Source organism: Fistularia commersonii, chromosome 35, assembly GCF_037954325.1.
Source record: "Fistularia commersonii isolate RoL2024-O1a breed Wild chromosome 35, RoL_Fcom_v1.0, whole genome shotgun sequence".
NCBI classification, from domain to species: domain Eukaryota; kingdom Metazoa; phylum Chordata; class Actinopteri; order Syngnathiformes; family Fistulariidae; genus Fistularia; species Fistularia commersonii.
Window position 1 is genome coordinate 4,947,739 of NC_141318.1, and position 22,410 is coordinate 4,970,148.

Below are 22,410 nucleotides of genomic sequence, written 5' to 3' on the forward strand. Positions count from 1 at the left end.
AGGAGAAGTTGACGAACCGTAGCCCTGAATCGAAATCGGACTCTCGGCCAAGTAATAATAAAAGCACAGGACTTATTATAACGCATCTCACTACATCATTTCCTTCACCGGTTGCGTTCCCAGACTTCCACAAGGACTCCGACGGCGAGCAGAAGAAAAAAGGGGCAAAGTTCAAACCCATGAAGGTGCTCAAGAGGCTGAGCCACAAAGGGGAGCCCGGCAAAAGCCCCCACAAGGACAAAAGCTGAGAGGCTTGAAAAAGAAAAGACCTTTTTCCTCAGAGAGGATTCTAACAGGACTAAAGACAATGACAGATGTGAGCACAGATAAAGAGGAAAGGTGTAGTCCGACTTCGCTGACTTGAAGTGCAACATAGAACCCCCTCCCTGCTTTTTTTTTTTTTTTTTTTTTTTTTACTCGACGCTTCAAAAACTCTGCGGTGACTATTTTGTTGCGTTATTTTTTTTTGTGCTTTAAAGATACGGTATGAAAACTCAAGTGCTTTAAGAGCCGATGTATTTACAAGCTCTGACCTCTACGTGTCGTATAGGTTTTTTTTTTGTTTTTTTTTTTTCAAATGACTGCACTGATTTCTCGCGTGTTGCTTCGGTATCACCCCCCCTTTGACGCGTTCATCCTCATTCCCCTGCCCCGACCAACGCCATGTCTGGTTTGAGCCTGTGGTACGAGATGTTTTTTTTTTTTGTTTGTTTTTTTTTAAGATAAACCTTCCTTTTGGATTTCACCCCCAACTTTTAATATGGTTAATCAGATTGATTTCTAAGCTGCTATGTTATGATCACTTTTTGTCCCCTCCTTAGGTTTTTCAATGCATCATGTTTGTAAATGCATCATCTGAGATGTAGGTGAATGCAAGGGTGTGCACGTGTGTGTGTGTGTACAAAAGTGCAAAATCTGATCAGATTTAGTATTATGCCGCAGACGTCTGCTATACAGTTTTATTAGCATTGTTTCATGAGACAAGTCATTTAGATGCAGATGAATTTTAACAACTGTAGCAAAATACTAGTTTGAAACTTTTGGGGAAAACCTGGACGTTCAATCCTTAATTTATATCTGCCTGCATTGGCCTTTTTTTTGTATGTTTCCACATCTTGCCTTCAAGTAGAGAGGTTGTTTTTGCACATTGCCAGTAATTTAACTGTATTTGAAACATTATCTGTTTGAGGTTGTGTACGTCCTAACATCCTTACAACTGTTGTGTCATTTAAAGATCCTTTGTGTTTGTCCCCCATTTTAAATGGTTCATCTGTTTTTTAACTGCGCTTCGGCTCTGTGCCTGTCTTTCTGTCCACCTGCAAACCCCCAAGGGCTTCTGTCTCTGTCAGCTAGTCATTTTCCTCAGGCAGCAGCAGGATTAAAAAAAAAACTGACACTGGAAGGCAGACAAAATAAAAAATGAAGTTAAAGGCGGTAGCCTGTGTGTGTTTCTTGAAAATTCACTTCTCTGTCTCTAGACTCCATGGCAGCTCCTGCAGTTTCAAACCACGGAAACAAATGTCCAGTCAACAGCAGTCAGTCCCCTCCGGTCCCCTGTCCTGCAGGTCCATCGGTTCTGCTCTCCTCTCTGACGTCTCCGATGACATTTTTGGAATTCTGTCTTTATCCAGCATCTTCAATTCTCGGATTTTCTAAATTGGAAATGTAACACTTCAAGTATGCAGAATCCGCAAACAGTAAATATGTAGATCAAACTTTTTATGAGATGTGGGGACGGGTCACAACAGCTTGTCTCATTCAACATAATTTCAAAAGATTTTGTTAAAAGATGCTTGTGTTCTAAAAAAAAAAAAAAATCAAACTGGCATGGTTACTCTGGAGGAAAAATTGGTAAATGATTGCACGATTATTTTTAAGGAACAAAGAAATATGCTCTTTACACACAGTATACATGTTTTTTTTTTAAGTTTTCCATTGAGCTTCATTATTTTTCCCATCATCAAACTACAAACTACAAATTCCTTTGGGATTGCTAAAAATTTGTTTTGGAATCCCCCATCATCTATAATTTGTCAGCATTACACTGAATTTTTTGGACCGTGTTGGTACATGTTCTATTTATGGCCACTAAGGGGCACAGTTAGCCACTTGAACCAAACCAGCTAACCAGTATTAACAAGTTGGCACCAACTGTTTACCTGCGATATCTCAGTGTTGATGATGTGGAGGTATGGCTTTTCCTGTCCAAGAGAGGCCATATCTTTCAGAAATTGCCTTCTCTCTTCTATTTCATCTAGAACTGAAAAAGAAATACAGACAATTTGCACATTCCTGTATTCTGCACAATTAATTAATTATACATTATTTTGATATTCATAATTTGATGCTGCTACTCCATGTGGCCCCAATTGCCCCGCTGGGATAAATAGAGTTTATTCTGATTCTGATGCATAATCAGGAGAAAGACCTGAATCAGAATTGATCCGTCACTTCAAATTGCAACGCACAACATTGATTATTTTTGGCATAAACCACTGTTGTGTTTCCAACAGTCAGCCTTACCTTCCTGATAGCGGTCTACCTCCTCTATGCCTGCACGCTTTTGACAGGCGGCCATGGTAGCCACAGGCTCTTCCTGTCCCGTTGCCATGATATTTTGAAGCCTCGTCTTTTCTTTCTCCAGGTCTCCTAGAAACAATGAGAATGACAAAACGGCGGGTTTCAAGAAAATCAGATAGTGGTAAAAATGTCTAAAAACCCTACCCAGGTTTAATGAGGGGGGGAAAAAAACCTGCTCTGCATTGAAAGAGTATGCAAGGGACTTGTCAGAGCATCAACGGACACCAGCTGAGGATGTCACATACGGGTGGGACCAGGGCGGAACTTTTCTCGGATGTAGCTGTTGCCAGAGCGGCAGGAGTCCAGGCTGCGTTTCTGAGGCCTCCCGGGCAGCTGTGTGGGGACACTTTTCCTGGGTTTTTGTGGGAGGTTAACGGCCGCCGTTGGCAGACCACCAGTCAGTGGCAACCTCTCTCCATCTGGGGTGGAGACAATTTCAAAGTTGCGAGTGGCAATCCAAAATGTTGTGATGCTGAATGTGTCAAACTTTTTTTATTATTATCTTTTTAAATCTGTGCCATATAAAAAGGCTATTATTCCAGATAAAAAATTAACACGCAGACACATGTCCATATTTTCCAATTCATATTTACCATCAACTGGGAATAAGGTCTATATTGGAAGCATTTTCAACTATCAGTTCCATTTGACTTTGGGTTTGATTGGCATGTTTTCTCAAAACATGCCAATCAATGTCCTGAAGGGAAACATTATACTATAACCTGAGAAATATGATGACATTTTTAGGAAAAAAAATCTATACAGAACACTAATCTATGCAAATACAAATTCACAAATAATGGTGAGTATAATGAAACACTGATATATTACACCACGCCCCGCCTAAACTTACTCTTCAAGCACTGGATGATCTGTTTTCTTTGCAGGTTGCTGAGTTTGGTTTCCTGCATCATCACTGAACACCAGGAGAGAGAGAGGAGACTCAGAGCAGAGGCTGAACGCACTGAAACATGCAGACTACTTTGGAAAGTAGGTCAGGCACGACAAAAGCCTGGTCTTACGTAGCAGCATGTCGTGGGTCTCCTTGCTGTATGTCGGGGTCCTGGGGGTGTTCCACAGCTGTCCCCCCCCAGCTTTCCTCTGCGAAGAGCTGTCCATCTGCAAGACATGCAGTCAGAAAACAAGCTTCAGGATCCCGGTTGTTTACTTCAGTTGCTTGAGTTTCTTCTTTTCCAAATCTATACAGTAGGTCAGATAAAGTCTAGGGCAGATTTACAAGCTCTTGCGTACATTTCAAACAGTCTAGAAGTGACATCACAGACATCTTGGTCGCACCGTATTACATCAGGCCTTCCAGCCTTTCCCCGAGCAGGGGCGCCGGGCCCCCCTGTGACATCACAACCGCTCCTATCATAGCGGTGTAATCTGTGACATAATACCACAACATCTCCTTGTGATGTCATTTCACCACAGGCACTGCTGACACTGTATAGGAATAGAAAACAAGCTATGATTTTAACCACTCATTCAATATGTATGATCAGGATATAGAGAGCATGGAGAGTGTTCACCCTAACCTCTTTTTTTAATATCCGGGACTATATTTTTATATGTGATTGGAGATAATACTAAATACAACATACAAGCAGCGAATATGTCTGTTAAGGACATGATCACACTGAAAACAGCGTAAAATATATTCGGATATTGAGACTGCTAATTTTTTCTGGCTTTTTTTTTAAAGCTTTTTAAGCGTGGTACCTGAAGTATATTTGTCTCCAAACTATTGGAATTAGTGCGCAAATGTGTCACTTCCAAGCGTCAGTCGTCATGAAGATAATTTTGTGGGTTTCGAAATAAAGATTTCAAACTGCTTAAACAAGCGAGTTTGTTTTAGCTAACTCAGCTTTGTTCTGTTTGTCGCTCTCATGCTAGGTGGCTAACAATTGACCGGCTAATAGAAGACTCACAAGTACAGGCAGATAGACATAAAGAAAAATAATAATATAAAAATAAATACACATAATAAATCTGAATTAGGAGAAGAAACGGAGAAAAGGTGCCTAAATACCTTTTCAAGAGACAACATCCAATGTTAAGGTCTGAAAATCCAGGGGACGAGAAGAGGATCTACGGTTGCTATAGCAACCAAAGCACAACAACAAGCATTTCCATGTACTAAATATAACTGCTTATTGATAACACCAAGTTTTAAGTACTTTATACTGATATGATATTAATCATGACACATATAGCGTCCGTGTTATTAGTTTTATTAATATATTGAGACATATACCATCAGTATTGTATTTATTTTCTAAACGCATGGACAATATATGGTCACTAGATGGAGACAAAGGCAGATATAAATATTTATTTGTTTAGATCAATCCATTACATTATTATCAAATATCCTTCACATAATATGTTTTCAGACTCGATGGGTCTCTTTGTATCTTCAGACTCGATGGGTCTCTTTGTATCTAATACTGTATAATACTTAATGTACAATTTCAAAACACCATAATTATATTGTTACCGGCCTTCTAATGTAGCCAATTAGCTTGTATTTGCGCCACGAGGCTAAATACTCTTTATCAACCACTTGAAAAATCCCATTATGAAATCTAATAGGATAACAAAACACTTTATAACATTTAAGTATGAAATACGAGTACACACTGATTAATATTTGTCGGAAAAAACGATTTGAACCGTGAAAGACCTAAATCCTAAAAAAAGGTCAACCAATGGCTTTTTCACCCGGTTTTACACTTTTCTGTCTATCAAAGTTACAACTAATAGATGATATACCTTCATAGTAATTATACTTGATAAGTGACTGTTCTGACAGGACATGGTGTGAAAAACTGACAGGTTACTCAAGACCTTTCGCAAAAATCACTCAAGCAAAACAAACTAAGAGAGATTATGTAATGTGCTTCACATCGTAAAGAGGCTGTTTTCATGCACTTGACCTCTGCGGTTTATTGCTCGCATAGATGATGTTTTGTGCATTCTACACTGCATGGGGATGGAGGGAGTCTTTATCAGCGATCCCCTCGTCATCAGCAATAACCAGCAGCCAGGGGTCCACTATCTTTCGGTGGGCAGCAGTCTGTTTCTGCCGTATGTCCACCGATAACAACAACCACGATCACCTATCACAAACATGTTCCTCAGAAGTCAGAGCTGCATGTCTCAACAAGGAAAACCTGCGTGTACGTGCGTGTTCAACTTATTAGCAGTCTGACGTGACAAAAAGCCCACATCGTGGAATATTTACTTTTTTTTTTTGGTTTGTGATCTGTTTGGTTTTATGTTGTTTGTGTCACTGTGTGTAAGAAGTGTGGAAGAAGCCGCGGAATAAAGTACTATTGAATATTTGATACTTTTTGTTTTTGGAAATACTCCCCTTCCATATCACAATTGAATTTGCACACAAACACACACACACATTACATGCAAGAAAAAACCCTTGCCTTGAAAAAAGAAAAAAAAGAGACAGAGAGAACACAGCACTCATTCACTTTGCAGGACAAATGTTTTTTATGTTGATTTCATTTAAATATCTTTTCAGGTGACTATTAACACTGTAGCTGTGTGTATGTGTTTGTCATTCAAATAAATAGATGTATTTTATCATTATTATCAAAACACTTTGTCCTGTTTTGCATGTTCTTACTGTGGTAGGCACATGTTTGCATGAATATGGTAGCGGTTGCATGAAAAATATGTTTTTCCAGCAGATAAAGAGAAGCCAAGATGAGATACTTATCATAATGGAGTTTGATGAAGTAACCGTTATGTTTTAAATCTTAACACTGACATAGGCTTCTCAAAAAAGCAGATCTATTTAGGCTTCTCAAAAGATTTTGAGACATGTTAAAATACCACGGTCTCTTCATGACATCTGGATTGAAATGTGTTTTCGGTGTTGGACTTTATAATTCATTAATAAGCATTAATCGAACCACATTAATCTTCCTTGTGTTTAGTTTTATGTTGAGACGGACGGTGTAGGTCGGTGAATATTTTGGCGATTGTGAATGGGCAATCTCCAAGGCGACACTCCACCTCCTAACGGTCAAAAACCTACGTGAAAAAGAGAGATTTGAAGTCGTAGTTGCAGTTGACAGAGATAGACGAGTGAGAGGGGGAAGAGATAGCGGGCCAAGGATGGAGAGAAGGGGGCAACTCTGAGAAACTGTTTCTGGGGCCTTTTCAAGCACCGGGTCAACTGTAACAGGGATCAGCGTACTGTTTGCCCAGGATAAGGTGGATGCGTCGTGGGGGGAAAAAAAAAAAGCTAAACAGAAAAAAGAAACCTCATCATCCAAAGTCAATCGGCTCCTTATCCAAGCACTGAATGGCTGTCACACAGGCTGTGCTTCCCTCCTTCAGCTCCTTCTCCAACTCCGCGCACAACAGCAACATGAAAGTAAGTCTGACGATGTGACATTCCCGTGTGAAAAACAAATATGTGAATATATTTTGATTCTAATTTGATTCAAAAAATGCCGGGGTCAGGATCCACATTTTTCGATATTTATTTATTCAAACGCTTTTTAATGAATATAATGATGCACTTCAGATGCTTTACAGCGTTACAGTTTAGATATTGCGTCTTTTTTCGTAAAATTTATGATTCTTTATTTACGTCGTTGAGATGTGACACCTATTCTGAATCTGAAATTAAATCTGGGTAAATTTCAGTGGGTTTTCGTCTCCTTGTGTGTATCCACCAGTTATGCTTGCGAGGGAGATGGCGGCAGAGGGTGAAACCTCTGGACAAAAATAAAATAATTCAATGTTTTGACATATTGACAATATTTGCCTTCTTTTTAATTTGTAATATAATTACAAACAAACATGCCATGAATAATTTCAAATTAGTTGTTTTTTTTTTATTTGGCAAATATTGCTTTTAATTTGTCAGTTAAATATGGAATCATAAATGGGGTTGTTCAGTGTGCAAACTATAGATTCTTTAAATTCTAATTCCCTTTCATTTAAACATACACCGTGTATATGTTGATTTTTCAGATAAACGTACATGAGGATCTCATTTTAGTATGGTCTGCTTTTTAAGTAGGTTAAGAGATTTACAGTATTTCCGAACGCGAGCATTATTTCGAATATCAACCAGGTGCAGATGTCATATTTTTCAACCTGTTTCTCGTCATCGAATTGGAAACCAATTCCCAGCACATCACTCTGTGTTACTGTGTTAGTGTGAGATCAGCTGTCTGGAGTTGTTAAAGTTACTTCACTGCTATGAAAAGTGCAATTGCTTCACTGATAATTTACTACATCCATAAAATATCCAAGTCCGTTTTGGCCGCAACTTGAATTGATTATAACCCGCAGCAGCATCTGCCTTGGAAACTGCACGCGGTCAAAGCGGGGACCATTTTTGGACTTGCTATTTTCCTTGCAGATGTGTAAGAAGAACAGCTATCCAACAAACAATTTAAATGTCTTTTCCCAGTTGACATGATGAGTTTGAGAAATGGGCTCAGAATCGACATTGCAAGACACGAGTTTGATACTTGGCATGATACACAGCCTGACTTTATGGCTCTTTTGTTAGACACGGTTGATGGAGCATCAAGTATTGCGACCTGTAGCCCATTATTTTGGTACATTTTCCTGAACCTTGTGTGACAAGTCCATTTCTATTGGATTGTGCCGAACTGTCCGCCGTCTCCATCCACAGGTGTGGGCATCTGAGAGCGGGTCAACTGCTCTGGACCCTACAAACAACAGACTGTCACAAAGTAGCTTCCAGCAGCAGCAGCAGCAGCAGCAGCAGCAGCAGGAGCAGGAGGAGCAGGAGCAGGTCACTGAACATGTGAACGAGGAGCTCCTGGATGACGACAGCCAGGCTTCCTGGGATATTGAGCTCCTGCTCTCAGAATGGGGCAACTCGTCGCCCGAGCTCAACCCTTCCCTGGACAGCAACGATCGGCGGCTCCCGCAGCTCGACCCCAACGCAGGGCATCAAGAGGACCAGCCGGGTCTGGAGATGCAGGTGGACAACGGTGGCCTGCTAGCTGAGCTCCTGTCCCCCGCAGGAACGTCGGCGTCAGTCCAGCCGGAACTGTATCACCGTGACCATACTGACTGCCAGACCGGCTGGGTTTCATTTCCCAACACGGTGGGCGTGGATCAAGTCGGCTACTCCCAAGGGAGCGGAGCGGACAGACAAAGAAACCACGGCAAGGTCACGTCATGGGACTTCGGCCATTACTATCAACATCAACACATGTCTCAGGTGACCTACCCCGACGCCAGGTTCTTCCCCACTCAGGCGATGACCCCCGACCCTCGGAACTACGGCTACTTCCCCCACTTCAACAGCAACGCTAGCCTCTTCTGTGACTACGGCCAGGGCCAGCCCGCGGGTCACGTGCCTCTACATCAGCAGCCGCTTTTGATCGCTCCGCAACTCCCGTCCGGTGAAATTGAGACAAAACGTAGCCGTCGGACGACGGGGAAGAAAAGGCCTTCCATCCACAGCTGCGAATACCCCGGCTGTAGCAAGACCTACACCAAGAGCTCGCACCTTAAGGCTCACCTCCGCACCCACACAGGTGAGCCCCTAGTCACAGACGCTACATGTAATCTTAATTTTTTTTTGGTTTGCGTGTCATCGTTTGTGTCGTTCCTCTCCCAACAGGGGAAAAGCCTTACCACTGTTCGTGGGAGGGCTGCAGCTGGAAATTTGCCCGCTCAGACGAGCTGACGCGTCACTACCGCAAACACACGGGGCAGAAACCCTACGAGTGCCTGCTGTGCAAGAGGGCCTTCTCCCGCTCCGATCACTTGGCCCTGCACATGAAGAGACACATCTGATGCTCGTGCATACATACAAACACACACATACATACATACATACACATGCACGCACACAAACACTAACATGAACACACATCCATGCACTAATTGTCCTGGACATTCGGATGACATTTAACCATAACAGCCTTGATGCTGATCTACTGAAATTGGTTTGCGACAGTAGCTGGTTTTGTGGGATGGATGTCTGTCTGAAGTTGTTATTCAGTTTTTTTTTTGAAGTACTATTTCATATTTGTGCTTCAAGTTTACTACCACTACTATATTTCTGTTGAAATAACTGAAATCCAGCTCAGACGCAATCAGACATGGACTGACTGACCTGTTTGAATACAAACAAGAACGGTGGTTTGCTTTTAATTAGCATTATGACTACGCAACATGTTTTCAGGGACATGTCAGGACACGCACACACACACACACACACACACAAAGGAAGCATTGTTTCAAGGACCTTTACAGGTTTGGTGCTTTTCATTCTTCTCTGCAGTACAACTTTACATCTTCAGCTCTGGTTCTGCAACCAGAGACAATGAAGGATACATAATCCGCTTCAAAGCATGGCTAAAGATACAGACAAAAAACTAAATAAGACAGTGGTAAAAGTAGAAGTACTACACCGCAGGTCTTTACCCCTGTCATATGGAATATGCGCCGGTGGGTGTTGACGGTAAAGAGGTTTCGCAGAAAAGCAAAATAATCGATAATTCCCCCTTGAGGGTTTTAAAGTTACGTAAAAAGCCGCTGCAGAAATGTAAAGAGACAAAAGCAGAGGTACTTTTGTTTAAAAATACTCGGCAGGCGTTGTCAGGGAAAGAAATACTTGGAGATGTACAGGTTCCTGCAGATTCTATTCTACACTGACAGAGCACATGGGCTTCATCATTTCCCACGTAAGGACGAAAAGAGGACGAGACATATGTATTTTCTTTTGATATAAAAAGACTTCTCTTGACACTCAACAACACGTGGGCCACTGAAATAAGCGAAACACTGTACACACTGCAGGCGTGAAGACAGTAGCCTTCAACACTAAAAAAGACCTACTGAGAGACGTGTGTGACAAGGTTATAAGAGTAGCAACTCAGTCGACAAAGTTGTGACAGCTCGGACGCGATACTGCCGATGATATCTTTGTTGAATTCACCTTTGGCTGGGAACTTTGGTTGATTGTATTTTAACTTTAAGCGTCCGATTCTACAGTAAACTCAGGGCTGTGTATTTCACTTTTTTGTCCGATTTGTGTTCGTCTAGGAATTTTAATTTAAGGATGTGTCTATGTTTTTGTCTCGCTAGGCTGTGAATAACCAGCATTTTTCTCATCTTTGTCTTCTATCATCTCAAAAGACGGAGAATATTTATTAATCTGATGTTTTATCCTAAGAAGATACTATATAATACAGATGGTGTTTTTGTAATATTAAAAAAATAGTGCTTTATAACGTTTTAAATTGTTGTTTTCAATGTTGACGCTACAATAAAGACCCTTGAATGCTGCCTTTCAGTGTAAAATTAATGAAAAATTATTCCACCTTCTTAGAGGAATTCTCATACGTGAAGATGAACTGAATCATGTATTTAAAAAAAAAAAAAAAAAAAAAAGACATTAGACTCCAGAGGGCGAGGGTGTCTGGATGTATCTGCCAGATGACGTAGCTTTGCAAAATCTACCCGTGTTCTTTTTGCACAGCGGGTCGGCTGCTCAGTTGTGTGTGTGTCAGCAGAGTTTCTAATCCGGGCAGGTTAGGATGAGGCTCCGCTTACATAACTCGCTGATTCATCCTGATTATGTCAGATAACGTCGGCCGTCATCACATTACAGACATGGACGGCTTTAAGAAAGACTAACAAAGGGGGAATCAAGTTACGCATTCGTCAGTAGTTCTGTGTGTGTGTGTGTGTGTGTGTGTGTGTGCGCGCACATGCATGCACAGCTTTGCTTATATCATGCATCTACACGCTCCAAATCGCAGGCAGATCACAGGTTATGAGAATTAGCTTCTCGCTAATGCTGGTGTGACACATCACAAGTACTGTATTACTGTAATCTCATTACATTGGTCTGTCTGTATGCGATAATGTAAGACACGACTGATCTAATCATATTACGATTACTGAACCAAATATGTCATGTCAGAATCAGTGTGAGAGGTTGTTTTTTGTTTTTTTTTTAAATCTTACACTGCGCCCTTAGGATAACTTGATCCTTCTGTCTGCATTGTCATTGTTTTCACCCTCCTCCCACAACACATCTATAGAGCAGGAAATTTAGTTTCAAGTGGCTCAGCAAAGAATTGAATATAAAGTATAATCCAAAATATACGGCATATTTTTAGTTTTAGTTCGTAACAAGTACTAGTACACAAAGGTTAACTAAGAACGCATTTCCCAGAGCTCTGTTTTCTCCGGCCCGCTCGCCTCCACCCAGGCTGACCCCAGCGTATCCTACAGTTTTTATGTTTTTACTGTTTACTGCTAATTTTTTCCCCTTCACGGACTGCTTTTGATATAATACCTTTATTTCTTTGTTTTGATATATTGGATGCGTGGTGAAATTTGAAATGATACGCAAAAACAAAGGTTACAACTTGTTTTTTTCTACCAATATAATTGCAAACAGATAAAGAAGAGAAAACAGCTTGGGGGATTAAGAAGAATAAATAAAAAACAATAAACAACTGTCGCTTGTGATAACGCATTTGTGTGTGTGTGTGTGTGTGTGTATGTGTGTGTGTGTGTGTGCGTGTGTGTGCAGAAATAATCCATCCAGCAGGTGGCGACGGAGCTCCTGCGTGAAAAGAGCCGCAGGCCGCCGCGATGAAGACTTATCTTGAAATGGCTTCCATAGGCCGGAATGATAACAATCAAGCCTTACACACACACACATACACACCACACACACACACACACACACAGTAATCTTCAACTCAGATTAGACGAGCAGCCTTCACACACACTTATGGCTCCCTCTGCAGTTTATTTTTGTGCTGCGTTCAAGGCCAAGGGATTCTGAAGCGAGGGATTTCTGACCTGAGATGACCTATTAAGACAACGGCAATCGGACTCTCGCGCTTTCACATAAACACACACACACACACACACACACACACACACACACACACAATATCTGCTTTCACAATCTCGCTCCATCTCATCATTTCATTTCAGGTACTACCATCAGGTATTACTCATCCGTGACACAATTCAGACTTTCTTTCCTAGCTGAGGGCGTGAAAGGTTAAAAAAAGGCGCGCTGTTATGACACACAAATGGCTGTTTTAGGTCACTTCTCCGTAGTTGGACAGGATTTCCCGCAAAAGCCAAGTGAAACAGAGAGGGAAAGGGTTGACGGTCATGACTTTCTTTCCTAGCTGAGGGCGTGAAAGGTTAAAAAAAAGGCGCGCTGTTATGACACACAAATGGCCGTTTTAGGTCACTTCTCCGTAGTTGGACAGGATTTCCCGCAAAAGCCAAGTGAAACAGAGAGGGAAAAACAGGGATGAGACCGAGGCATCGCGCCGGCCGTCCCCCCTCTTCTCTCAGCCGTGGAAAGCCACAAGCACAAACCCTGCGTGACACGTTCATTAACGGGGAGACAAATGAGAGGCGGCGACGAAGAGGGGAGGGGCGGGGGTAGGTTTAGTGAGGACAGATACAGATGTGTAATTAAATCCCCGCTCTTTGTTCTCTTGTGGAGAAATGCTGATCTCTCGGTCTTCATGAATGAGCGTTCTTCTTCCCAGCGAACATTTCAGGACACCGATGAATCACCAGGGGGAGGAGGGCGGAGGGGGAAGGGACACGGCAGCCGGGCGGTATTTGTGTAACCCATTCTAAAGTGACATTACTATAATCACATTATGATCACTGTTGCGCATTATATAATAACCTGTGTGACTGCATTCGGGCAGAGTCCAAAAAATGTATCAAAAATATCTTCTCACGGACTCTTTGCATGTCCTATAATACATATATTACATTTAGGAGTTATATTATGAGTTACTCGTGACCGTTCAGTTTTAGCAGTATTGTTCGTATTTTTCCTGATTAAATATTTTAAGCTTTTATTTACAAACCCATTTCAGTTATACCATTGACATCATGATCTTTTTTTTTTATTATGTGACAACCCAAAAAACGCGGACTGAACACATTTTGAATTTGCAATCTGGTGAGCAAATGTAAATTAGTTGTTTAGAATTAAGACGACGTCCCAAATGCTAAACGCTTGAATATTTGGCTAAAACAACACAAATTCAAATGAGGACTTTTTTTTTTTTTGCATTATAATTGCCTATAAATGAACTTTTACACTATAAATAAACTCTTCAGTCAGCTCTAAAATATTTGTGCCTTCACTTCCGAACAAGACACAAACAAAAAACACACAAACACACACAAACACACACACACATGCGCGTTCAAAGAGAGAAACACATGCTTAGACACCCCTGATTGTACAATATGTTGTCGCTTGAATATTGTAGGAGCTCCAGCTCTCCTGCGAGAGTCTATAAATGGATTTGCTCTGCATTATTAAAATCAGCATGTTTTTCTTGTAAGGCATTCAGGATGATTGAAGACATTTGTCTGTTTGAGACGCTGTGAATCCATGTGCCGAGGAAGAACTGGCTAAGTTCCGACGAGGAAAATCTGTTAGTGTTCTTATTGGAGTGATTCATCTAACGTATCCTGCCGTTAGGGAGAGTCTGTGTGTGGATTTTTTTTTTTTTTGTGGCTGTTCTGTTACACAATGTCATGTAACGGGCGCATTGGCCAGATGTCCAAAATGCAAAGTGAGGATTAGAGAGAGGCGAAAGCTGCTGCAGTGTCCGGAGGAACTCCGAGTCCAAGTGGATCGAGGGATGAACAGAGAGAGACACACACCGAGGGAAACGGGGGAGGGAGAGAACGATATGGCCGAGCTCCTGATGTGAACTCCAGCGTACGCTCAAACAAAGTCTATCGAGATCACCGTGTGCGCGGCCGGTTATTTTCTAGTCTTACATTCCAGCATCTAAAGATAATAACGCACCCTTGCACACATCATAAATGAGTAAAACAGCCGTCGCCGTCGCGCTGACGTAACAAAGTGGGATATTGTGTCATGGAAATGCACAAACCGCTGCCCATGATGTGAGCCGACAGACTAAAAAGTCCATTGTTCTGCGTGTGCTTGTTCTTTGTAATTTATGGGATTATTTAACCCACGCATCAGAATGAGCATATGCTGTCTCTGTGCGTGCTAGTTATGAGGTTTATATTACCCCTGCCGCTCAAAATCGTCACACGTAGAAAAGTTACAATCTATGTTGGGATGAAATTTTACAGAGAAAACTGCTACTTTAACAGTCGGTCATTTAGAATGTGAGTTGTATTGACATATTTAGATCACATGTAAAAACATTTGAAAAGAACATTAAGCTAAAATCCGGTTTACTTTTAGAGGCATTTTACCTCTAAGCATATCAGTCTAAAAATGTGGTTAAAAACAGTGAAATGAGCTTCAAGCAAAGGCATATTACTGCTTTAGCATCGTGCTTACATGCACATATGTCTGTGCATGACAAAAAGAAACCAGGAAACTTTAACATTACAAGAATATTCAACTTTGTTTTTTTTTTTTTTCACTTTTAGTTTTTGGCCAAGATGCTCAGTTTGTTGGCTGACCCACAACAACACAAAATCGCCGAAAATTTCCCTACCGCTACAGCTCCCGACCAAGTAACTGTTGGGTCTGACGTTTATTCCTTTTGACAACAGCCCTGAGACAATACGAACTTGTGATGTTAACATTAATTTGAAATAAACTAAACTGAGAAGGCAGCGGCTGCTTTCTCAGTGATCAAATCGATGAATTCTTAAGGCGGTGGGTGGAGATACTTCCTTATTCCCCTCGTCACGACGTACCTGCCGATTCAGGCGGCGGCGCCGGCAAGACGTGGCATCCACCCTGACTGTTTCCGTATTTTTCACAATATCGGGAGTTACACAACCCACGGCAGAGAGAGGACACACTGTTAATAAACATATTTTGTGATGTCATCATTGTTACAGCATCAACCCTCAGCAGATCATATGAGGTTCCGGAGTCAGAGATGGAGAGAGATAAGAGAGGTCGATTGCCAAATTTAACATGGGGCGAGGGGTGGAGAGGGGGTGTGTCATGTTGAAATGTACGTCCCGTTTGGCCTCGCACGCGCACACACACACACACACACACACACACACACACAAATCAACAAACACCCATTTAAACAACACAAACAATTCATGAACTTTTTTTTTTTTCAGCAAATTATATAGAATTACTGTTATCAGCAAATGATGTGAATTTCACGCCCGCTGATCACATTGTGCTCTTTATATACGCCACTTTTTCACATCTTGGTGACAGGCTTCTCTCGGTACACCGAGGATAATTCGTGAAAACGCTTGCCCGCCATAAGTATGATACCTCGATTTTGGAGAAATCGGTGGAGCCGCTTCATTTCCCCCCCCGTTTCAACCACACACTGGATTTCCTCGCTTTCCTCTCGGATCCCTGTCAAGGTCACAGGTCAATGGCGGCTCTGTTGTCGAGAAAACATAAAAAGTCAACAGCCGTCTTGCTTATGGCGGCCCGGAGAAGTGACAGAGAGGTCCAGTGTGAAAGGTTTTTTTTTCCGCGGTGCGTGGAGAAAGCATCGCTGATCGCTCATGGAACAATGTTCCTTTTTTTTCCGTGCACCCTCACCCTGGCTGAACTTGCAGCACCGCAGCGCTCACATGCTGTGTGAGTGTGTGTATTACATAACAGCTCGCTTCCCCATTCAGACTATCGACTGGCATCCAAGTGGCTCACTCCCGCTGTTTCCTTACAGGGCTTGCTTTCTAATCGCATTAACATATAATTTATAGACGGTGGAAACACAGTAGTTGGCTTTGTGCTAACACAGGGGAGTCCTGCCTTTTTTGCCGTTGCGCGTCTTTGCACGGTTGAAGTTTGCACGGTCGCAAAAGACGGGACAGGGGCGTGATGGAGAGTGTGACGTACATGTGTTTGAGATAAAAACGGCGCTCGGGCGAAAACCACACTTTCTTGAACTTACCTAGAAAGAGCCACTGAGGACAATCGAAGCCCCGAACGGTTGCCCTCATGGCTAGGTGAGCGGTGCATGAAAAACTCTGCAGCAGGAGCTGGTTAAGGTGCTATAACCTGCGTACAACTTGGTCCTGAAACAGACAACGTCACTTAGATGTTGGAGCATTCAGAAAGGCCTTTTGTTAAATTGTTACAAAAAGAAATCTACTGTCCTTTTTAAAAAGTTTTAAAAAATAACCGCCTACCTCTATTATTGCAATTTGCACATTTCACATCGTTGCTGCAACAGTCAACATTTTGGTCAGCTTCTTTAATTCCCCCTTATGAAGGGAAAGCTAAAAACAACAAGTTTAACTGTGAACTAATACCAACCTGAAAGTCTAGGTGCACCATGATTTGGATATTTGGGGGTATGAGGAATTTCAGGGGTTCATGTTGCACCAACTGTATTGTCCACGTAAAAAAAAGAAAAAAAAAGCTTGCATTACATGCAAAAAATGAAAAATAAAAAAAAAAGTTTTCATCTTGTTGTCACTGTTGTTATCGGACGATTATCTAACAGACTGAAATGCAGTGCGGCTCCTCCTCCTCCTCCTCCTCCTCCAGCCCTTCTTTTTCCTTGTCAGCATCATCTTCATCAGATAAGAGAGAAAGCAAATGTATTTAAATCAAAACCTGAGCTTGGATTTTTTTTAATTGTTATTTCAATGTTTTTATTCATTTTTTTTATTTTTTATTTTTTCGCTGTTTTCGTCGCGGTTTATCGGCTCAGCTGGGTTCCCATTTTGGGAGAGGAGGAGGGAGGAAGAGGAGGGAGGAGGTGAGGGTCTGACCCCGGCTGAACCGGCGGGCGGGAGGAATAAACCGGAGCGGGATGCTGGAGGTTTCGGGGAGGTGGGGTGGCGGGGGGACAGACGCATCCAGACGAGCGGTGAAGCTCCACGCACCTCCTCGCTGACCGGGATCTATCACGCACCGACCGATCGATACGTGAGTGAGAAAAAAAAAAAATCCTTCTGATATATCGATCCGCGATCGAAGGAGTTGCGGCGGTATTTTCTGCACTTGTGGCCAAAGTTCGTGAACGACTTTCTTTTTTTTTTGTAACCCGCGTCTTATTTGCAAAGTAATGTTATTTAACTGCATCGATTAAATGTAAAAGAGTTCATTTTATTTTTCATCCATTATCGGCGTCTTGGGAAAAAAAAAAGGAATGTAAATTGAATTCAGTGATTTTTTTTTTTTTTAAATCCATGCTTTCGCCATCTGTCTAAGCAGCTGCACTACATTTCGGATCTTGCACAAGATCACTTTAAGGCGAATGTTGTACTTGTATGGAGCATTTTTGTGTGTATTTTCTGTTAATATCACGTTTGGTTTGCGGAGTTGCAATGTGAATTTAATCTTGTGGCAATCGTGTAAACAAGTCTCCTGCTCACCGCATGCACCTGTTTCCTGTGGCCACCAGGTGGCGCTGTTGCAGCACTCATCTGCAGGCACCAGCCGCCGGCGAGTGAAATACAGACTTCTCAGTCCCGTCAGCTGTCAGTCTGTGCGTGATCATGGCGGGACAGACTTCCGGAGGCATCATCCAGGAGCTGTTCAGCGTGGAGGGGCTGCAGTCCGGGCCGCTGGTCAACGGCGGGTCTTTCACGGACGAGGCGGTTTCCATCCTGACCTCCACGAAGCATCTGGCTCGGACCCTCCTGGGTCAGACTTTTAATCTCAAACAGAAAGAGAGCGTTGCCAACGCCGAAAATAAAGCGGGTAGCAGCTGCGACGAAGACAGCGGCAACAACGGGCGCCGCAAACGGCAGTTCATCCCCGTCGAGAAGAAAGACGAGGGCTACTGGGACAAGCGGAGAAAAAACAACGAGGCGGCCAAGCGGTCGCGGGAAAAGCGGCGAGCCAATGACATGGTGCTGGAGAAGCGGGTCCTGTGCCTCCTGGAGGAGAACGCCCGTCTGAGAGCCGAACTGCTGGCCCTCAAGTTTCGCTTCGGCCTGGTCAAAGACCTGTCGGAAACATCGATCCTGCCGCTGTCTATGCTTCTCCACTCTCATCCTCCGCCCGGCGCCGCCCAGTACTACCAGCCTCAAGGTGACGGACCCTCATATCTCGGTTCACAACACAGCTCCAGCGGCCACCCTTCCCAGCAGGGGGCCGTTTATGGAGCCAGGGGAGCCGGGCCTCTGTCAGGTCACACTTCTGAGGAGTCCGGGGTCTCCACCTCCTCCAGCTCCAACATGGGCAGCCCTGTGTTTTTTAACGATGCCCTCCACGACTGTAGCGGAGTGCCCGCAAGGGAACTGACGGAGGAGCAGCAGTGCTACGACTCCCACCTTTGCACCCTGGAGCTGAACGCCGGTCAGCAAGCGAACAGACAAGACTCGCCCAATGGCCTGAGGAGCCTTCCGCACAAGCTCCGCTTTAAGGCCCCCACCGGGGGTAACGGCGGAGCCGAGTTGTCGCCGCCCTGCGAAAGCAGAGACGCCGGGAGGCCCGTCGCCACGGTGGGACCGAATATCGACACGAGAAACCAGCATCAAGCGGGATGGGGGGGTTTACCCGAGGGGGAGGGCGCCTGGTCTAGGGATGAGTCCTGCGGCAGGTTCGAGCAGCAGTATCAGACTCCGTCGAGCGGATATTACACCCCCTCGCCCCTGCCGAACTCGGCCGACACCAAGTCTCCCGCAGACAACGGCAGCCTCAGGTCTCAGATCAGTTGTCTGTCTCAGGAAGTGGCTCAACTCAAGAGGCTCTTCTCCGAGCAGCTGCTCTCAAAGGTTGCGTAGGATTTGACGCTGACGTCCAGGGTAGAAAAGACGCATTTTGCATCGGGTCTTGAATCCAAATAACATTTCAGCAGGAAACCCAGACACGCAGAGTCTGATGCTCTTTATCACTTCACAAAGCCTGTCGTTCTGGACAAGCTCACTTAATCAGCAGCTCATTTCTGTCATGATCTAAAGATTATTTCATGTAGATTTCTCTTATATTCACCTTTCATTTACGTTGTTATTGTAATTCCTCGTGGAGATACGGCGGAGTCACTCTTAACCAGAGGCGGAGCCAGATGAAAAACAGTTTGTGAAAACGTGCACCCTCCTCCCCTAAGCGCTGAAAGATTGGAAACACAAAGGTTTTAACACCGACGAGTTGTTATCAGTTGTGGTTTATTCAAAAAGCAGCACAACTGTATGCTGAGTCAGAGAAGATGCACGGGTATTTTACTTTTTTTTTAAAAGACACAATTTCCGTAAGCGCTCTTGTTTTGTGTTATTTGTGCTGTTTACATTGGTGCAGTATCTGGTTTATGTTACTGTTTGTATATCATTACATCAAGGAACTATAACCGAATTAAACTGATCATGCAATTAAGTGTATTTTTTTTAGGCTCAACAAAAAACATTTTAAAATCCGTCAATATGTGTTTTTCTATCACCTTCTGTCCTTGAAGTGCAGATTCTGTCTAACATTAGTATGCAAATGAACAACTAGCACTAAATAAGAAAATGATCTGAACATTTAGCCAATTCTTGTTTGTTCAAGACCACGTTGTTTTTGAAATGTGATAACCGGTATACCGGACAAATTAATTTACTCTCCGGGCTGACTGGCCCCAGTTTCGGGCAGAGAGATATTTAGTTATTAGACAAACTGAAGTCACCGGCATCGTAACGACCCACTTGACCTTACCATGAGGAACACTTATATCATCACCAACCTTAGGTCCAAAAGCAAACTACAGTTATAAAAGAGGGATGGTGTACAGATGCGGGGAGAGGAACAAGTCTCTGCATGAGTCATCTATGGCGTCAGCAGCAGAAAGGCTATTTTTAGAATTGAAGCGGCTTCGGTGGAGACTGATTGGCTGGTGTAGAAGTGGAGAGCACGGGTCCAGAATATATTAACACCTGGACAGAGGACAGATCTGCTCGGGGCCACCGGAAGGGCTGCCGCGCAGTGCCATACACTGCCGTTCGGCCTAGACCTCCAACACACGGCGGGCAACTTTCAAATTTTCTCTTGCATCAAATTTGTCAGTTCCACACAAGAACACCAAGGGGCGCCACAAGCCTTCACCAACTTGGATCACTAGCTCATTCATTCACTCACAACAGCTACTACGGATTGTTTCCTCTATTGTGCTTACTACCACATGATGCACATTGGAAGATGGGCGGGATAATTGTGCTTTTGCACTCACCAGCTCATATTTGTTGGACACACACACACACACAGCATTGCACCGTGTCCTACTTGCACGGCAAACATTAGAGATCATTCAAATACATTTCACTCAAATAGGGATAAAACCCCGAAATTGCACCTTCACAACTGCAGACTCTATCCGTCTCCTGTCTAGATTAGAACAACAACAACAACAACGCGACAACAACAGCGTCGGCAGCGGGAGGTCCATACGAGGAATTTTGTCTGTGATCAATCCTCATCCAGCCCTGTCTGCTACCCCCACCCCCACCCCAACTCCCGCTACCCCACAACCACCCAAAACCACCACCACCATAAGCCATAGTAAAGAGCCACTCTGGTTGCTAGGCAGGAACCACCACACCACAGTTGCCAAGGGAATGCCTGCATGCAGAGGCAGCTGGAGAGATGAGGAGTGTGTTGGGGGTTGGTGCTTATAGCGCAGGACTAGTGGGGGAGGAGCTAGACAAGTTCAAGGCCACAGTTCCGAAACATAGTCTAATGGTGGTGGCAACAATGATGATGATGACAGTGTGTGCATGTGTTTGTATGTGTGTGTGTGTGTAGATGCGTGAATGTGTGATTGTATGTGTGTGTGTATCTAGATGCGTGCGCGCGTTGTGAATGGGTGCACATGTGCAGGGTTGAGACAAAGCAGGGGGAAGGGATGCGAGAGAGAAAGTGGCTCTGGAGTGGATGTGTGTCTGATACCAGGGTGCACTGATGTAACTGCACATGAAATATGGTGGCGGAGATGAGAACAACAGGCTTTGTTGGATAACAGGGAAATCTCCTGTGAAGATAAAAACCCCCAAACAAAAAAAACGCAGAGAATAAATAATATCTCTTGAGTTCAATTCAACTGAAATGCACCAATCACAAAAGAATTCAAAATGAGGTGTGTGGTTTCTTTTTTTTTTTTTAATTGATGAAATGAAAACCAAGGACAATTTTTCAGCAGCTGCGATTTTACATTTGAGGAGCATCCTTCTCTCTTTCAATCCATACATCATGTGCCATTCAACTGACTATTTTCTCCACCATACAATGAATCGGTAAAATTGTCATTTATTGTTTCCCAATGCCCGAGATGGTTGTCTTCGAGTGTCCACAACCAAAAATTTTGACTTAGGTAAGTAAAAATAAAAAATAAAACAAATAACTCTGAATAAATATGTCTATACGTTCATAAAATTTTGCGATAAAACCGAGACAAGTAGCCTTTTGCCGCAAGGTATTTGTATGTTCGAACAAAATAAAATGAAAAATAAAAAACATGAAATTAAAAAGCATGAATCTGCACTGAATCAGTCGGAGTATGGAATTCAAAATTTTTCCTCATCAGTATGGCAAATCACAATAATTGATATAAAAAAAATTAATATAAAAGTTGACAAATAATCCTCTGGTCTCTACTGTAAAATTCTGCAATAAAACCAGCTTTTTGCTGCAAGGTATTTGTATGTTCAAGTGAACCCGTGTAACAAAAGAATACAACAAAACACAAATAAAATGAAAGTATAATAAAATAAAATAAAATAAAATGAAAAACATGAATCAGCTGAGAGCATGAATTTAAAATTTAGCCTCAAAACTTGCCAAATCGCAATAACAGACGTATTACAATAGTTATAAATAATCCTCTTGTCAATACTTTCATTAAATTCCGCAGTAAAACCGAGGAAACAGCTTTTGTTTCAATAAAAACCTTT

At 42.9% G+C, this 22,410-nt stretch overlaps 4 protein-coding genes across 7 annotated transcripts in view; 3 read left to right on the top strand and 1 right to left on the bottom strand.

The window, feature by feature from the left end:
• The window catches only part of micall1a (MICAL-like 1a), a 14,355-nt gene extending 12,925 nt beyond the window's left edge, over positions 1–1,430 (top strand). For all 4 annotated transcript variants that reach the window (XM_086142231.1, XM_086142232.1, XM_086142233.1 and 1 more), the window contains one exon: positions 124–1,430. In XM_086142231.1, coding sequence (XP_085998357.1) covers positions 124–248 — 125 coding nt within the window. In that variant the 3' untranslated portion in view covers positions 249–1,430. The remainder of the gene's footprint in view (positions 1–123) is intronic.
• c35h22orf23 (chromosome 35 C22orf23 homolog) lies at positions 390–4,667 on the bottom strand. The gene is made up of 7 exons (XM_086142241.1): positions 4,613–4,667; positions 3,603–3,699; positions 3,434–3,496; positions 2,826–2,999; positions 2,524–2,649; positions 2,160–2,260; positions 390–1,652 (listed from the first exon to the last, which is right to left on the bottom strand). The coding sequence occupies exons 1-7, from the start codon at positions 4,628–4,630 to the stop codon at positions 1,527–1,529; spliced, it is 705 nt and encodes a 234-aa protein (XP_085998367.1). The 5' UTR covers positions 4,631–4,667; the 3' UTR covers positions 390–1,526.
• A 2,011-nt stretch (positions 4,668–6,678) lies between these two features.
• On the top strand, positions 6,679–10,895 carry klf1 (Kruppel like factor 1 (erythroid)). Its single transcript, XM_086142694.1, has 3 exons — positions 6,679–6,982; positions 8,261–9,137; positions 9,224–10,895. The coding sequence occupies exons 1-3, from the start codon at positions 6,911–6,913 to the stop codon at positions 9,397–9,399; spliced, it is 1,125 nt and encodes a 374-aa protein (XP_085998820.1). The 5' UTR covers positions 6,679–6,910; the 3' UTR covers positions 9,400–10,895.
• Positions 10,896–17,310: 6,415 nt separating this feature from the next.
• Positions 17,311–19,854, top strand: LOC147213966 (uncharacterized). Its single transcript, XM_086142614.1, has 2 exons — positions 17,311–17,473; positions 17,952–19,854. Exon 2 carries the CDS (start codon positions 18,046–18,048, stop codon positions 19,276–19,278), a length of 1,233 nt encoding a protein of 410 aa, XP_085998740.1. The 5' UTR covers positions 17,311–17,473; positions 17,952–18,045; the 3' UTR covers positions 19,279–19,854.
• The last annotated feature ends 2,556 nt before the right edge of the window (positions 19,855–22,410 follow it).

Excerpts from the sequence above, each read along its gene's own strand:
- c35h22orf23 (XM_086142241.1), bottom strand. Across the intron at positions 3,497-3,602 it reads GACCCACGACATGCTGCTAC|TGATGATGCAGGAAACCAAA; the intron begins GTAAGACCAGGC and ends CCTGGTGTTCAG. Across the intron at positions 2,261-2,523 it reads GGTAGACCGCTATCAGGAAG|TTCTAGATGAAATAGAAGAG; the intron begins GTAAGGCTGACT and ends TTTCTTTTTCAG.
- klf1 (XM_086142694.1), top strand. The coding sequence starts at position 6,911 with ATGGCTGTCACACAGGCTGTGCTTCCCTCCTTCAGCTCCTTCTCCAAC. Across the intron at positions 6,983-8,260 it reads CGCACAACAGCAACATGAAA|GTGTGGGCATCTGAGAGCGG; the intron begins GTAAGTCTGACG and ends CTCCATCCACAG. Across the intron at positions 9,138-9,223 it reads TCACCTCCGCACCCACACAG|GGGAAAAGCCTTACCACTGT; the intron begins GTGAGCCCCTAG and ends CTCTCCCAACAG.
- LOC147213966 (XM_086142614.1), top strand. The coding sequence starts at position 18,046 with ATGGCGGGACAGACTTCCGGAGGCATCATCCAGGAGCTGTTCAGCGTG.